The following is an 18,098-nucleotide window of genomic DNA, read 5'->3' as shown; positions in this document are numbered from 1 at the left end:
GAGAGAACACGAAAATTTAGCAAGTGCCTGGAAAGCCTCCAATGCTTTTATAAATTCAATTGAATTAAAATTGATCTAAAACTATCAAATAGAGAATTTTTTTTCTAATTTTTATTTGAGCACATTGATCTACTCTATTTCACTGAATTCTAGAAATGTAGGGTAGGAAGGGGTCTTGAGAGGTTATCAGGTCCATCTCCCTGTGCTGAGGCAGGACTAAGTATAGCTAGACCATCCCTGACAGGTGTTTGTCGAGCCTGCTTACCAGTTTGGGCCCTGCAGGTGAGTTAGTAGGAGGAATGCCTATCTTCTCCTTGTTTGTGTATTGCTCTGGGGCTTAGGTGTCTGGATGCCAATGGTGAGGCTGCTGTTTGCATGTACAGCGGCAGAAACATAAGTACCTAAGGAACTTTTACTGCAAAAATTTAGACAGAACGAGTTTGGGCTCCTACAGGCTTTTGCAGCATCTGAGCAGGGTTTTTTGAATACCAGCGGGGACTGATTCTGGGATTCATGTGCCCAGGACCGGCTCCAGGCACCAGCTTATCAAGCAGGTGCTTGAGGCGGCAACTCCGGAGCGGGGCGGCACTTTCAGGTATTTGGTGGAGGGTCCCTCACTCCCACTCAGAGCGAAGGACTTTCCACTGAATTACCGCAGATCACGATTGCGGCATTTTTTTTTTGTTGTTTTTTGGCTGCTTGGGGAAGCAAAACCCCTGGAGCCGGCCCTGCATGTGCCTATAGTGGCAGTAAGGCATCTAACTCCTCTTGTGAATCTGGATCCTAATGTCTCATCTCTTTTAATAAGGAGGAAGAGATTATGTCGGCCTCCACTTTATCTAAAAAATGCACACCAATTCCGTAGCTGTCAATCCTCTAGGGCAGTGGCCATCAGGGTAATCCGCTGGTGGGCTGCCAGTTTGTTTACATTTGTATGGCTGCCCACAGCTCCCAGTGGCCACGGTTCACTGTTCCTGGCCAAATGGGAGCTGTGGGAAGTGGCGGCCAGCGTGTTGCCCACCACTGATCTAGGGAATATTGCCAACCTGAACTCTTTTTTGTCACTAGGGAAATGGTACTGCGTCTATTCATTACTTTTTATTTTACTTTTCATATTTGTTTAATTTATAAATCAACAGTAGTTAGATAAGATCAATACAGTCATACATAAACATCAAATAGTGCAGATGTAATGGGTGTGTATGTTGTGGGAAAAACTGTTTTGGTTATATACCTATCTCAAAACTGTCATACTGAATCAATGTAAAGAATCAAATTAGCTTTAACACTATGCTTTGCATTTATAAAGTGTTATTTGAGTCAGGGCTAAGATATTTAATAGCCCTCAAACCTTTTTCTTTCTGGAGACAGTCTGATATCTGCTGAATCAAAAATATAAAGAGAACTAAATGATTATAGGAGCAGAGGATAGAAGAATGGCAACCTGTGACTTGGGCTGGAGACTGAAAAAGCTGTTAAACCTGTTGACCATTACAACAGGTTTACAAGTGTAATAACAGAAACTTAGCTATCACATTGGAACAACAGAGGTGCACCATTGTATAATATTAATTTGCTTTAATTACTTGTGAAGTGCTTATTGATACAATGTTTAAAAACATCTTATAAAGAAATTATGGCATGTTTAAAATTAATTCAGAGCATAGAAGGGAAAATAACATAATGTAGATTGATACATAGTTTTTATGAAGTTCTCTCCTTAATAGCAGTAGTTGCCAGATATTAAATTTCATTCACGCAACACAAGCCCACTAAAAATCACACACATTTTTGTGAAAAAATTAACTTCATTCTCATGTAAAAACTGGTTTGAAATAAAGTTAAAATAATATTTGTTCTTACAAAAAAGTCCTTGTTATGACAGAATAGTTATCTGAAAAAATAATATACAATGTGAGATATTAATTTTAAGTTTTAATATATTTCAAAATGGAAGATTCTCCACTTACAGTTATATGTCATTGATACTGCAAATATGTTTTTCAGCAAAAACTCTCTTTTCATGCTTAAAAAATGTGCCTTACTTTGATACTGTATAGTACAACATATAGAAGTAAGAAACAAAGTAATAAACCAGTTATATGTAAAGAAAACAAAGTCACATTACAAGGTAGTTACAATCATGACACAAAAAATAAAACATTTTTCAGTCTTGACAGAATTTGAAGGCAATTCACAATCATTTCCAGGAATTTTGTGAGATTTAAGGCCATTTATTCTAAATATAATGCATCTTTGACACATATACTCACAAAACTGTGAATTTCTTGTAAAAACTGTACATGCAAAACATTTTATAATTAGATACGAACAGGCATATAGTAAAATGTTGGGTTGTTAAATACACAAAACTATTGTGCACAAAGCAATATGGCTGTGCAATTTTTAAATCAGTTAATTCATGAAATATTAGCATCTGTGCACTTCGAATAGCAATGTGATTAAATGACAACAATTGAATCCAAATATTAAGAGCCAGCATCCCTTTGAATTGGCAATCTAGACAATAGGTGACAACTTTACATTTTAAATGAGCATTAAAACGGTTTATTATAAAAAAAGTCTGTTGTAATCACTTGAAAATAGTTTTAAGAAGCAAAAGTGCTAATGCTATTAAGCAATGTATGAGATGATTCTACTAAGTTAAGTCAGCCAGCTATGGGACTTGAGGTAATTCTTCTTTAATTACGTGTAGTATGCAATTGTTCTATTCAGCCAGCAAAACCTATTTTAAAAAATGTAAACTTACATAAATTTAGAAATTGGAGTATCTCTGAAAAATACGTAACCCCCTTCCTGAGGCTTAGCTTTATTAGTAAGTCAAATACAGTTACAATATTCACATCTCCAGATTTTTTTCTCAAATACTGTTTTAAATTTTGACAGATGAATTGACTACTAAGCACTTACATGAAGCAATTCAGTTATTAAGAAATATGAATGTATTTGTCCTCTTTTTCTTTAGTTCTGCGCTTTTATTTGTCTGGACAATCATTCAAAGAGATATTGCTTCTTCTGTGGCTATAACTATTGCAAGTTAGAAGACACATGATTCAATATTCCAAACTCTTATTCTTAAGAATATTTATAAAAGTATTTAAATTTAAAAAGTAGTAACATGTAAACATTGATACAGAGGAATTGCATTCCTATATATTTATATACACACAGTAGTCAGGGAGAACAATATCTTCTGAGTTGAAACTGTGACTTGTGCTTTCCCCCAACAAATAAATGAAAAAGTAGCTTTTTCAGTCAGAAAAAAATAAGACTTGAAGAGAATAGCATTTAAAAGCTTTTCAGTTGCTCATGCAACCATATTGAGAATTTTGGTATATGAAGAGAATTTGTTTCGATCCAAAAACCTATCACAAGCTACTACTTCATCCCGACAGACAACAGTCTCGATTCACAGGTTCTTTAAAGTGCACCACTGACTCAGTAGCTCTACATGGTTTGTGGCAAGTGTTAACCTTTTTGTAGTAGTCATATCTGAGTCTGTAACACATGAAGAGGGGGTGTGTATGGAGGTGGTGCAGGTGATGGCTTGATTCCTCTGACTCTCATGTAAGAGAGAAACTGGTCTGGGATCTCAGCTAAGACATCTTTAGCAAGTCTGGCCATGCTCAATATATGGTTTCCACTTCTGTCAATGTAATCCCGGAATGGCACAAACTAAAATAAAATAAAAAGATACATTATACATCATATATACCATTGTGCATATGCAAACATATCATATAAAAATTAGGTCTGTCAATCGCGGTTAATGCAAGCGATTATTGCAAAACAACTAGATTAAAAATAGTTGAGATTAATCACAATTTTAATAGCACTGTAAAACAATAATAGAATACCAATTTAAATTTATTACAAATATTTTTGGATGTTTTTCTATATTTTCAAATATTTATTTCAATTACAACACAAAATACAAAGTGTACAGTGTTCACTTTATTTTATTATTTTTTAGTACAAATATGCTCACTGTAAAAACAAATAGTATTTCTCACTTCACCTGAGGTAAGTACTGCAGTGCAATCTCTATTGTGAAAGTGCAACTTACACATGTTGATTTTTTTTTTAACATAACTACACTCAAAACCAAAACAATGTAAAACTTTAGAGCAGTGGTTCTCAACCCATTTATCATTGTGGGTTGCCCCCTGCCCAGAGACTCCTCCAACAAAGTGGAGTCCTGGGTCTGGGAGGCAGCCCAGACCCTGGATCCTGCTGCGCAGGGCTGGGTAGCTGGGCTGCCAGGGCCTTGGATCCCGCCAGGCTGGGCAGCCGGGCCCCCGGGCCCTTCCTGGAACCTGCTGCGCAGGCCATGGGGCCTTTAGCACACAGCTGGGCTGAGAACCACTGCTTTAGAGCCTACAAGTCCAATCAGTCCTACTTTTTGTTCAGCTAATCATTAAGACAAACAAGTCTGTTTACATTTGCAGGAGATAATGCTGCCAGCTTCTTATTTACAATGTCACCTGACAGTGAGAACAGGTATTCACATGGCACTTTTGTAGCTGGCGTTGCAAGGTATTTACGTGCTAGATGCGCTAAACATTCAAATGCCCCTTCATGCTTTGACAACCATTCCAGAGAACATGCTTCTATGCTGATGACAGGTTCTACTTGATAATGATCCAAACCAGTGCAGACTGACACATGTTCATTTTCATTATCTGAGTCAGATGCCACCAGCAGAAGGTTGATATTCTTTTTTTGGTGGTTCGGGTTCTGTAGTTTCCACATCTGAGTGTTGCTCTTTTAAGACTTCTGAAAGCATGCTCCACATCTCATCCCGCTCCAATTTTTGAAGGCACTTCAGATTCTTAAACCTTTGGTCGACAGCTGTAGCTATCTTTAGAAATCTCACATTGGTACCTTCTTTACATTGTCAAAATACTATTTCTTTTATTTATCTTTTTTTACAGTGCAAATATTTGCACTAAAAATAATATAAAGTAAACACTGTACCCTTTACATTCTGTGTTGTCACTGAAATCAATATATTTAAAAATGTAGAAAAACATCCAAAATATTTATAATAAATTTAAATTGGTATTCTATTGTTTAATAATGCAATTAAAACTGCGATAGATCATGACTATTTTTTAAAATCTCACAATTGATTGCGATTATTTTTATTATTTTTTGACAGCCCTAATAGAAATAAGAGATTTGGAGATAGGAAAGTTTTGTTTTATATAATAAATAAACTTAAAGCAGCTATCTGCAGGAATGTTAATTTTGCTTCATAATGCATGTTTTAAAAACTAAACCAAATTATTTTAATCAAATAACAGTAATTATTGGAAGCCTTCCACAACACTTCAAATTTGTCAAGACACTGTTGCTCCAAGCAGATCAAAATATCCTCTTCAATGAAAAGGTGTATGGGAAAGAGCATTTCAGCTGGTCCTAATCATCTCTATTGTAATGTGCCATTCATCATTTATACTACGTTTGTGGTATAAATATCAACAACAGTTCCCTTCCTTACTATTCTAGAAAACAATGATATAGTATTGACAACACATGTGGTCTTATATATTAGGTATTTATTATCTCTATTTTGTTTCTGCTGCTCCGAAGATCGTCTACTTGACTGGTCATTCTCACATCACCCTACTCTTTCTCCTGTGCTGCCACTTATGCATAGGAAAAACTCCCTATTAAAATCTGTAAATCTATCACCTTATCCTCCTACAAATGCCTCCTTGCAACTCATTTCTGCCAAGATACCTATAGAACAACTGAAACAGATAATGGCTGCCCAGGTGGTGAGCAATTCTGCATACAGCTAATCTATACAAAACTTGCTCATGTTACTGCTATCCTGTTCATCCTTTTCCAATTCCCCAAATGTGTCTCACTCACTTACTGCATCTTGTCTAAGATTCTTTGGGCCATGGATTATCTTTTAGTATATGTGCAAGTTATGCCTGGTGCAATGGGGCCCCGAGCTGTCCATAATTAGTAGGTGCTACTGTAATAAAATCAAGTATTGACTTATTTCTAGCTCTAGATTGATTAATGATAATACCTATTTAATTACCATGCCAAAATGTAATAGTTTTGTGCTGGATTATTTCCATTTATTACTTCATTTACAAAACGAGGCAAGACCCCTTTCTGTGACAGAAACCCCTTCCCGCCATTCATCAGCAGCTCACTGCCCTAGTACTGGGATAACAGCAACAGACATTGGTGTTTTCATCTCTGTTGTAACCTACAAATGTCACATATTTATGGGTACTACTTCAGAGCCCTTTTTCAAGACTTTCCATTTCTGAAACACATATTTGTAAGTGGTTATAGGCTGGCATACTTTGCCTGTTGCTTTGTCCTTTTCAAACAAAGGAATCCATTCCCCTCACTACAGTTCTGCAGAGAATGAGGATGGGGAGACACTCAGAGAGACACCTGCCGCTTCCTGGTCCTACACCACTCAGCTCTAGGGTTCATTAGAGCAACTGAGGGACTTTTCTAATTTATATCAATGGGAACTAGTGTAGTGGAGCATTGCTGCATCCTACCCCAGTCATGCCCCAGCACTCTCTCAACACTACCTTTATACGAGGAGACACTTCTGTCACAGTTATTGCCAGTAGAAAATTCTTTTGTACAACAGGAATTCTCTGGCCCTTTTCAGCCAGAATCCACTGACTTTTTGCTGTCTGAGCAGCACTGAATGAATGGAATGGAATGGACAATCTGAGCTATTAGTTTCATCATACCATATAGGACTTATATCAGGGCATATTTAACTTCCAATTTCCTATATGGGGATGAGCAGAGGCAACAATTCTTTTTCATCCCATAAAAATAATTCCTTATAAATAATTTTGTGTATTTTTCCCCCTTGTGCATATTCTCTTGATGCAAGAGGATAAGACTTTCCAGGATGCTAGTAGATCCAAGGAGAATATATAAGCAGAAAGTGCTTTAAAGATAACTTTCAAAGGCAATTTCTTCTTTTTAAATAAAAGGGCTTGATTTTTTTTGCTACTTTATTATGTATAAAAGACTGAACATTTTTATAAAATAAATAAATGTGATTCCATTCTACAGCTATTTTACATTAGAAATGTAAGAACGTAAGAATGGCCATGCTTGGTCAGACCAATGGTCCATCTAGCACAGAATTCTGTCTTCCAACTGTGGCCAGTGCCAGATGCTTCAGGGGGAATGAACACAACAGGGCAATTATCGAGTGATCCATCCCATGTCATCCAGTTCCAGTGTCTAGCAGTCAGAGACTTAGGGACATCCGGAGCATGGGGTTGCATCCCTGATCATCTTGGCTAATAGCCATTGATGGACCTATCCTCCATGAACTTATCTAATTCTTTTTTGAGCCCAATTATACTTTTGGCATTCACAATGAGTTCTACAGGTTGACTGTGCATTTTGTGAAGTACTGCCTTTTGGTTTTTTAAACCTGCTGCCATTTAATTTCACTGGGTGACCTCAGTGCTTGTGTTATTTGAAAAAGTAAACAACAGTTCCTAATTCACTTTCTTCTCCACACCTACGGTGATCAGATGTCCCAGTTTTATAGGGACAGTCCCGATTTTTGGGTCTTTTTCTTATATAGGCTCTTATTATCCACCAGCCCCTGTCCTGATTTTTCACACTTGCTGTCTGGTTACCCTATCCAGACCATTCATGATTTTATAGACCTCTATCATATCCCCCCAAGTTGTCTCTTTTCTAAGATGAACAGTCCTGGTGTTTTTAATCTCTCCTCATATGGAAGATGTTCCACACCCCTAATCATTTTCTTGCCCTTCTCTGTACTTTCTCCAATTCTAATGCAGCTTTTTTTATCTTATTTTTTTTGAGAGGGGGTAACCAGAACTGCACACAGTATTCAAGATGTGGGTGTACTATAGTGGCATTATGATATTTGTATTAATCCCTTTCCTAATGGTTCCTAACAGTCCATCAGCTTTTTTGACTCCCGCTGAGAAAATGTTGGCAAAGAACTTTCCACGATGATGCCAAGATTTTTTTTTAAAGTGGTAACAGCTAATTTACACCCCATCATTTTGTATGTATATCTGGGATTATATTTTCCAGTGTGCATTACTTTGCACTTATCAACACTGAACTGCCATTTCGTTGCCCAGTCACCGACTTTTGTGAGACCCCTTTGCAACTCTTGGCAGTCAGCTTTGCACTTAACTATCTTGAGTAATTTTGCATCATCTGCCTATTTTGCCATCTCACTGTTAGGTCCCTTTTTCACATCATTTATTAATATGTTGAGCAGCACAGGTCTCAGGACAGATCCATTGGAGGCCCCTTTATTTACCTCTCTCCATTGTGAAAACTGACCATTTGTTCCTACCCTTCATTTCCTATCTTTTATCCAGTTACTGTTCCTTCAAAGAACCTTCCCTCTTATCCCATGACTGCTTACTTTCTGAAAGTCCACGTACACTATATCAACTGGATCACACTTGTACACATGCTTTCAAGTTAGAGACAAGCTTTTGAGCCTGTGTAACTTGAAATCTTGTCTCTTTCACCAACAGAAGTTGGTCCAATAAAAGATATTACCTCACTCACCTTGTGTCTCTAATACCCTGGGACTAATATGGCTACAACAACACTGCAAACAACATTTAGTGACCAGTCAGTTGAACATTTTTAATTTTGGAAGTACCATGTTTTGGTGTTTCCAAAATGAATTTTGCAATTCACCAAGAAATTTTGGCAAATTTTGTTTTATTCTGATGCACAATTAACCTAAATTCCAAAAATCCAAAATATCTTAAGTGAAAAAATGTGAGTTTCAACCAGCTCTACTATTCACATAGCTTTGAGTTATTCCATGCTGTCTGCAGACTCAGGAAGACAAGACTGTATTAATGCTAGTGGAAGAGAACTGACAGAGAAAGATAAACAAATTGAATAGTCAGGAGGAGTGGGAGACAGCGAATGAGAGAGATACAGGGAGAAAGAAAAAGACAAAAAAAGATTGTGTCTACACTTTAAAATGTCAGAAAAAAATGTCCGCTCGTTCTACTAGCAGTTCAGCTAAACTAGCAGTAGCACTGGTGTGAAATGGTGTTTTTCTAAAATTTCTTAAATGCAGACAAGGCCACAAAGGATACATACAGAGATGCATACAAAAGGAGGAGTGACAGAAGGGCACGTCACTGGAAAGATTGCAAAGAATGTGATACACACACAGCAGGAGTGGGGAAAAGACCGGAGAATTGGCTTTGAAGATCATAACGGTCATCTAATATTACCTCCAGAAGAAAATAGCGAAGAGCATACAGCACTCATATAATGTACATATTGGGACCTATATTTAGGAGTCAAGTTGCTGCATTTCTATTTAATTAAAATACTTAACATCTGTCCCAATAGTTAAAATCTAGCATGCCACAGAAAAACATTCTTCTTACTTTACATTTAACTAAATTGTTAATTTTATAAAAAGCAAATCAATTTCATCTAGTCTGATAGTTATATACTAAAGGTGGGTTTTAGATCAAATCCCTGCCTGTGAATATAAAGGTCATGCTGGATTTAAAGGGTTTGATGACATCCCTTTTTATTTATTTAGATATCTTATTTGATTTATCTTTCTTACTATTACTTAGCCAAACAAAAAAAGCACAAAATAATATTGCCTTCAGCTAATTAAGTGTCTTACTGATTTGTAACAGGGCTCTGAATTAAACATATTAATAGTGAATATAAATGAATGAGTTTTCTTAAAATGTTTTGGATACTCCAAGAATTCTAAAGAAATTTAAAAAACAACAACATTAATTGTGCACTGCTGTTTGTACCTTATCACTGAGAGTGGGATTAGTTTTTTTGGTTAACTGTGTTTTCACAAGTTTATCATTTTGCTAGGAGATATTAAAATGTGTTACCAATGTTTAAAAAAAACTGTTTAGTTAAGTTTATAGTTTGACAGCAAAATTGCTGTCTGCTGTTTGGAGACACTGCTATTGTCATCGCATGAATGAAGAATATATGCAGTCTATCCTTGATCACTAAGAAGTGCTATGGTAGTGGTGATGAAGGATGTATTTCTCTTCTCCGATTACTTTTGAGTTGTGTATCTTCTCTCCACCCCCAATTTTACAGCCATCCTTTTGCCAAAACTGAATCTAAAATCCAGAATGGATTCCAGCACATCTTAATATCACATTTGCATTGTGGCTTAAGCTTGGCATGCCTATCTGCAGTGGGGTGGTCACCCACTCCTGCTCTGAGGGGTTTAAAGACAGCCCTGGGAGAGGGTTGGTGCAGGGGAAAGCAGCTACTAAGGTGCTTGGGGAAGCAGCCACAGCTGGGCTATGCTCAATCAGGCCTCATAAGAGGGCGGCGGGCAAGGAGCAGTCAGACTCCCTCTAGCTTCTGAGAGAGAGGGACCTGGCTGCAGGGACCTGAGCAGAGAACCTGAGTGGAGCAGGGCTGGGGAAAGGCAGGGGAGCTCCAGCCTGGAAAGCCCCAGGCTGTGGCCAAGCAGAAGGCCAACGGGTACTGGAGGTTGCAGAGGGCAGCCCAGGGTTAGGCAAAGGCAGCAGGTCCAAACCCAGCCTTGCTGGTGATGAGTAGGCTGATACTGCAATCTGCCCAAGGGTGTGGGGGCTAGACGATGACTGGCAGTAGCCTTATACTGAGGTGAGGTGGGGATAGTGGGTGGGGATTCCCTGGGGAGGGGAGACCCCGAGACTGAGGGGTGTACAGCCAAGGGGCAGCACCCCAGATAATGGGGCACCGGGTCTGGGAGGGACATGGGGGCCAAGCAGCAGTGGGACACCGGCCTGCGGAGGGCGCTTCAGAGGCTGGATGAGCTAATTCCCAGAGACAACCAGCAGGAGGCGCCACAGGGGTGAGTCCCACATCGTTACACTGTCTTATCAGCAGATGTTTTCTCCACATGTTGCAGAAAACAAAAAAAGGATATTCCTTACATTTCTGAAACTACAGCTACTTCCAAAACAATCGAAAAAAATTATCTTCCTTTCTGTAACTGTTGTTCTTTGAGATACGTTGCACATGCCCATTCCACTGACAGTTGACAGAGATTTTTCCCTCAGCAGTGCCCACTGAGGCAGCATGAGCGCCCTCTGGTGCCTTACAGCGCTCCATGAAGGTATAAAGGGTTGCACTTCCCCCTCAGTTCCTTCTGACCTAGGAGGCACTGATAGAAAGCGGAAGCAGGGCGGGTCATGGAATAGACATGTGCAACACGTCTCAGAGAACAACAGTTACAAAAAGGCAGGTAACTGTTTTTTCACCTTTGAATGACTGCATATGTCCATTCCATTGTAGGTGACTCACAAGGAGTTCGAACTGGAGAGTAGCTCAGAGTCTACTTGAAAAGGGCTTTGTAGGACTACCGATCCAAATCAGGCACTGTCTCTCGATTGTTGAGAGATGGCACAGTGAGAGGCAAATGGATGGACCAATGACCAGGTTGCTGCCCTACAAACGTTTAGTATGAGAACATGAGCCAGAAACTCTGTGGAAGTTGCCTGAGACCTGGTTGAGTGAGCCATCACTTTATTTGGAGGTGCAGTATCAGCCAATCAGTAGCATAAATTAATATGGCTGGAAATCCAGGAAGAGATCCTTTGGGCAGGTACTTTACTCTGCCTGAAACTGAAACAAAGAGCTGAGAGCCTGATCCAGGTAAAAAACCAAAGCTTTTCTAACATCTAGAGTATGGAGCTTTTCATCCCCTTTACTCAAATGAGGCTTTGGAAAGAAAGTTGGTAAATAAATTGCTCGATTAATGTGAAATCGCAAACCACTTTAGACAGGAATTTTGTTTGAGGTCGAAGGAAACCTTGTCCCTAAAGAAGACTGTATTAGAGAGGCTCTGCTACTAAAGCTTGCAGCTCCCCTACTCTCCTGGCCAAGGTTATAGAAACCAAGGAAGTCTCCTTTATAGACCATTGTAACAGAGAACAAGATGCTAGTGACTTAGAGAAGGGATCTACCCATTTTGTCAGAACTCAATTTAAACTTGACTATGGAACTGGGATGTGAACCTGTGGGTATAATCTGTGCAAACCCTTTAGAAGTCTGATGGACACAGGGTTTGAAAAAAAACGATTGGTTATCCACAGGTGGGTGGAAAGCAGAGAGAGCTGCCAAATGGACACTTATGGAACTAAAAACTAACCTTTGTTGTTTCAAAAACAGAAGATAGTCCAAGATATGGCAAAATGGAGCTTGAGGTGGAGGGATGCCTCTTTGAATGGACCAAAGGGAGACTCTTTTCCATTTAGCAAGATATGTAGACCTAGTTGAAAGCTTACTACTGTTTAGCAGAACTTCCCACACCCCCTTAGAGCAAACTTGTTCTGAGGTTGTCAACCATGAAGTATCTACACTGTCAGGTGGAGATCCTGGGAGTTAAGATGAAGGAGGTGGCCATGGTCTTGTGAGATCACATCCACATCTCTTAGGAATAGCAGTGGAAGTCTGACCGATAGGGATAGTAGAGTTGAAAAATAACATTGACAAGGCCATGCTGGGGCTATTAAAATGAAATGAGTGGAATCTTTCTTGACTTTGGACAAGACTATGGGCAGGAGCAGAACTGGAGGGAAGGCAGATTAGGGTAAGAGCAAAGCATCTGTCAGTGAACCTGGGCTGCAACTCACTTGAGCTAACAAAAAAGTCATCTTTTTTGTTTCTTTAGTTGCAAACAAGTCCACTTGGTGAGCTCCCCATGGCTGCAAAATGAACCTAGACATACCTGGGTGAAAAGATCACTCCTGGCGACCTGCAAAACAACTTGATCAAGCGGTCTACTCTGAGCTCCCAGAAGGTAAGCAGTTCTCAGGTTGAAGGAACTGGCAAGGCAGAAATAGCAAAGGAGGACCGCCTCCTGGCATAACTTTGTCAAATGGTCTCTCCCTTGCTGGTTTACACAGAACATGGCTACTATGTTGTCTGTGAGTACTAGCAAGTTCCACTCCTTCATATGCAGAAGGAATGCCACACGAGATAAATGGATGGCCTGAAGGTTCCTGATATTTATATAGAGCCTTAGGCTCTGAGTCTGAAGGGGACCAAGTGAGCTCCCCAACCTAGATCTGATGCATTTGTGATTAGAGGGAATAATTGTTGTGGATAGGCAAAGAGACTATCTTTGCAAACATTTGCAGGTTCTACCAACTAGTCCAGTGAGGACAAGAACTGAGCCGGTACTAGAACTACCATGTCTGCATGTTGATGGGCCAGAGAGGCTAGTCAACCCTGTAGTTCTCTGAGGTACAGCATGACACATTGCACCACATAAGTGCAAGCTGCCATGTGCCCTAGAAGTTTGAGACAATTTTGAACAGTGATGACAGAGTGCACTTTTCAGTCTAAAGCAATGTCCTGAAATATCTGGAACCTCTGCTCCAACAGGAAAGCCCTGGCCTTTGTAGAATCCAGGACTGCCACAAAATCCTTTGACTGGACATCAGGACCAACTTCTTTATATTGATTAGCAGACCCAGTGCATTGAAAGTGGACTGAATAGTGTCTATGCTGGAGATAAGAGATAATCTTATCAACTGTCTTATCTGAAAAGAGCAAGGGACCTTCAAATGGGAGGTCTTGAATGGTTTGTTGCACCTTTGAGGGAAGACCTGATGACTGCAATCTATATGAACACTGCATACTGATGGTGCGGAAGCCAAAGATCAAGCTGCAGAGTCTGCAGCATCGCTTGCAAGTGAACTTCATTTCACACCAGCTAACTCCTGCTTTACCTCATCAAGGAGCTTGTCTTTGAATTTCAGGATATTATCTCACAGGTTTAAATCTTATCTCAGCAGAGTCTGCTGGTTCATAATCCCAAGCTGTAAACCTCCTGTGGAATAAAGCTGAAGGGAAGTGGTTATAGAAGTGCTCAATCCCTGTGAATCCCTTCTTTCCACCCTTTTAGCAGTGGGAGGCAGGGAAGATGGGTTTGCCATAAAACTTTGACAGGTTCCAGGATAGGCTCATTAATAGGGTGAGCAACCCTAGGGAGCCTCCTGCAGAGGCTAAAATGTCCATGAGCCTGTGTAACCTTTCTTGCACCTCTTTTGGTTGGATAGCCAGAGCTGCAGTCACCTTCCTCAACAAGTCTTGATATGAACCCTGACATCATCAGGAGGGGAAGAAGTAGACTTAGTTACTAATGCCCCATCAGGAGAAGAAGATGAAGAGGCTAAGGGATGTTGAGGCGGTCCTCCCTCCAGCTCATCCACAGGAAAGTCCTGAGTGCATGGTTCCCTCTGCATAGTACCAATCCCGGTACCAGGAGAGGGAAGACGGTGACCTTACTGTAGACGCTCCCAGTGCCTACCTGACACAGAAGAGCAGGAAGGAAGGGAGTGGAGAACCTCTAGGATGTGGAGGGAAGCCCAAGGGATCCAAAAGGGCCACTGATATGGAGGCAGGACCCAGCTATGTGCAGGTCATTGGTAATTGAAGTGCTAAGGCTGTGGCTGGTACCATGGTGGGCATGTTCATGTCGAGACGCATATGATCTGATCTGCGTCTATTGAGGAGTTTGCTTCCTGAGGCCATGGTGGAGTTGAGACTGTCAGTATCAGGGAGACCGGTTCCAAGTCTGGAGATGTGGGTACTGGTGAGATCATTGCTGGCTTCCCTCTACATGAAATCTATGGAAAGGAGCTGCAACTGTAGAAGTTACCAGTACTGAACAGTATACTGGGGTTGGAGCCAGGACTGTGGAAGCATGCATTTCTTCCAATCCCAGCACTGAGTGAGATTCCTGAACAGCAGGGGAACCTGGTATCGACAGGTTAAGCAACTCTCTGGCTGCCGCCAAAGTCTCAGGTGCAAACTGCACTGGAAAGGGCTCCTGAGTCTGACGTACTGAAAGGTGTACTGATCCCTCAGGGATTGGTCTCAATGGACCCTTCTTGGGCTCTGGAGTCAGCACTCCATCCTGGCTTATTGACTGTCTGGGGGTGCCTCTTCTTTGAGTGCACCTCCAAGTCCTAACCTTGGCTTGGTGCCTTCACTGTAGACTTCAAAGGCCCCGTTACTTAGTGTTTGGAAACCTTATGTTTTTTCTTCTTAGGTACCTGTAACTAGACTCTGCCTCTGGTCTCAGAACAGGGCGAGCACCTCTAGCTGAAATGGACATGCTCAGTATCCGTTCTGAGCAGGAAGGTTCCCATGGTGGATGAAGTGCAAACTGCATAAGTACTTGAGTCTTGCAGCCCTGTCCTTTTTCTGATCAAGGTTTGAATCCCCTACAAATGTTACATTTGTCACTCACATGCGCTTTTCCCAGACACTTAAGGAACCTGGAGGTGTGGGTCACTCACAGGCATAGATTTGTTACGAGTGACAGGCCTTGAAGCCAGGAAAATAAGGTGTTTAGTCTAGTACAGCCTGGTACCCAACTGGAAACTGTTAATCCCTATTATAGAAAATTACTATCCTAAACTTATTCTTATATCTAAATCTATACAAATACATTACATTAGACTAAAAACTAACTCTACAGGTACTACTGAAGTAAGACTTGCAGATGCAAAGATTGGAGCTCCAATAATCATCACTGGTGGAAGGAAGGAACTGAGGGGCATCAGGGGCACCGGAGGAGGCTCACACTGCCCCAACAAGTACTGCTGAGGAAAAAAATCTCTGACAACTGTGCATGAGGCGTGTACATACCTACAGAGGAATGGACATGTGCAATGTACTTGACTCAAAGAAAAAAGCTTTGTTACTTTCACATGTATAGTTAGGGTACCTATCAATTTCATGGCCATGAAAAATGTGCCACGGACCGTGAAATAAGCCCTTCACTTTGAAATCCAATCTCCCCTTGTTCCTAGGAGCGCCTCAGCAAAGGGGGCTCCTAGCTCCAGATGGGCTGGGGAGGGACAGGACTTGTCCATCCCCTGTGCAGCCGCTCTGTGGCAGCGGGGAAACCAGACCCACCTCCGGATGTCCCCATCCCCCTGCTGCAGGATGCTCTGGAATTGGACAGCAGCCCCAGAGGTTCCTGCAGCTAGAGGAGACTTGTGGAAGTGGGTCCGATCTTCCCCCTGCTGCTGGGAGTGCCCAGTAAGGGGGCTCCAGCTGGCCTGGGAAGGGACAGGACTTGTCCATCCCCTGTACAGCTGCTCAGGGATGAGGGGGAGACCAGACCCACCTCTGGGTGCCTTCCCCCGCTGCAGGACACTCTGGGACTGGGCAACAACCCCCAGAGGTTCCTGCAGCTGGAGGCGGCTTGTGGGAATTGGATCTGATCTCCCCTGTGCTGCTGGGAATTCCCCACCAAAGGGAGCTCCTAGCTCTGGCTGGACTGGAGGTGGGACAGGACTTGCTCCTTCCCTGCAGGGCTGCTCTTGGGTATCTCTCCTGGCTGCGGATAGCTCTGCACCCCTTCCTCCCCACTCACTTCCTGTCCCCCTCCCTTTGCAGCTGCATGGGGAGGGGACATTGTACAGGGAACTCCCCCTCCCACCCCCAGCTGCAGGAGGTTGCTGCCTTCAGAGTCCAGCTCTGAAGTCAGCACAGAAATGAGGGTGACAATCCTCCTACAACAGGTTTGTGACCCCCAACCCCACAATCCCCTTTTGGGTCAGGACCCCCACGGATACAATACCGTGAAATTTCAGATTTAAATATCTGAAAACGTGAAATTTACCAATTTTCAAATCCTATGGCCGTGAAATTGACCATAATGGACAATGAATTTGGTAGGGCCCTATGTATAGTGTTACAGAGTCCAAATGTAGCTTGACTTCTGTTTGTCTTTAAAGATGAGTAAAGAATGAGTACTCATTCCTAGGGAAGTGTTCCCTGTTAATCAGGAAAAAAGCGGAAAGACAAATGTTAGTACAACACTATATTGTGAAGCTAAAACAGATAAAAGGTCATTATTAATTCTAGTGTATCTAATATCTAATGCATTCTTAAATTTTATATATCAATATTCTTAGTACATACAAAATAGTTCAAATTGAAGTATGTTTACTTTCATCAATGCACATTAATAATAATTTTTCTCTCACCTGTACAATATCCCTTTCTGCATATTTTCCTCTTGAGGAGACTCTGACTACATCACCATCCAATTCTTCCATAGCTTAAAAAAAAAAAAAAAAGGTACTTTATCCACTTGCCATTTCAGCCACCCAACAAAACTATGTTATCAAAAAGAAATTTTAGTTTCTTCTGAACCCAGAGCAACAAAAAGCCTTTCTTTCTATTAATTCAAGGCATCTCTTAAGATCCTCCTTTATACAAAATGTATAAGGTACAACAGTTAATTTGCACCCTCCTACCATTCACAGAACAATGTTTCTTGGTATTTATAGTTTTATTTACTACTTTAGTGCAAAATAAACCCTGGTATGGAAAGCCAGTACAAAACTTTTTGGATCATTTAACTCCTACCGTTCTCTAGAGCTGTAGTCTATAAACGGGAGAAGCAGTAACATGGAAACAGCACTGTAGCCCTATTCCCAGATTTGAGTGTAGAACTCTCTTCTAACTCCCATTCCTTCAGTTAACTGAACTTTATCGGTAAAATAAATTTCACAAACGATTCTCTATTTCTCTCCCAGGTAAAGAAATCTTTTTCCTTAGCCTTTGACATCTTTTGGTAAGGCATGAGGCAGAAGTGATTCAAACTTGCATCTGAAAATATAATGACTGTCACTGTCTAGTAGTAACAAACTTTTGAAGATTATGATAGTAAATTGATCATGTAACTTTAGGTAAGGAAATTGTTCAGTGTTTACATAATTTTTTTTTAATTTGACAGGGCATAACTGATTTGCAGGTGAATATCTACAGCACATTAATAAACACTCATACCCCATATGTATAGAACTAGAAAAACTAAAGTGATTTTCTATTCTAAAAAGTGACTAAAAATGAAACCACACTCTTATGGTGTCTCAATGATTTTGAGAGTGAATGTGCTTAGTTTACAAGTAATTTTTTTTTCTCCCCATGAACCTAACCTGGAATATAAATAGAAGTTTGATTTTTTTTTTCTTTCTTGTGCATAAGAACCAGTAATAAGAGTTCTGCAGGTCAAAATCTGCTCTAAG

At 40.7% G+C, this 18,098-nt stretch overlaps 1 protein-coding gene across 5 annotated transcripts in view; it reads right to left on the bottom strand.

Annotated features, from left to right (window-relative positions):
- Positions 1 to 1,922: 1,922 nt before the first annotated feature.
- Positions 1,923 to 18,098, bottom strand: part of CPNE8 (copine 8) — a 230,181-nt gene continuing 214,005 nt past the window's right edge. For all 5 annotated transcript variants that reach the window (XM_045030427.1, XM_045030417.1, XM_045030409.1 and 2 more), the window contains 2 exons: positions 17,052 to 17,125; positions 1,923 to 3,696 (listed from right to left, as the gene is read on the bottom strand). In XM_045030427.1, coding sequence (XP_044886362.1) covers positions 3,508 to 3,696; positions 17,052 to 17,125 — 263 coding nt within the window. In that variant the 3' untranslated portion in view covers positions 1,923 to 3,507. The remainder of the gene's footprint in view (positions 3,697 to 17,051; positions 17,126 to 18,098) is intronic.

The sequence above is a fragment of the Mauremys mutica genome, chromosome 1 (genome assembly GCF_020497125.1).
Source record: "Mauremys mutica isolate MM-2020 ecotype Southern chromosome 1, ASM2049712v1, whole genome shotgun sequence".
In the NCBI taxonomy this organism is placed as follows: domain Eukaryota; kingdom Metazoa; phylum Chordata; order Testudines; family Geoemydidae; genus Mauremys; species Mauremys mutica.
This window is presented reverse-complemented; position numbering and strand designations above follow the sequence as displayed.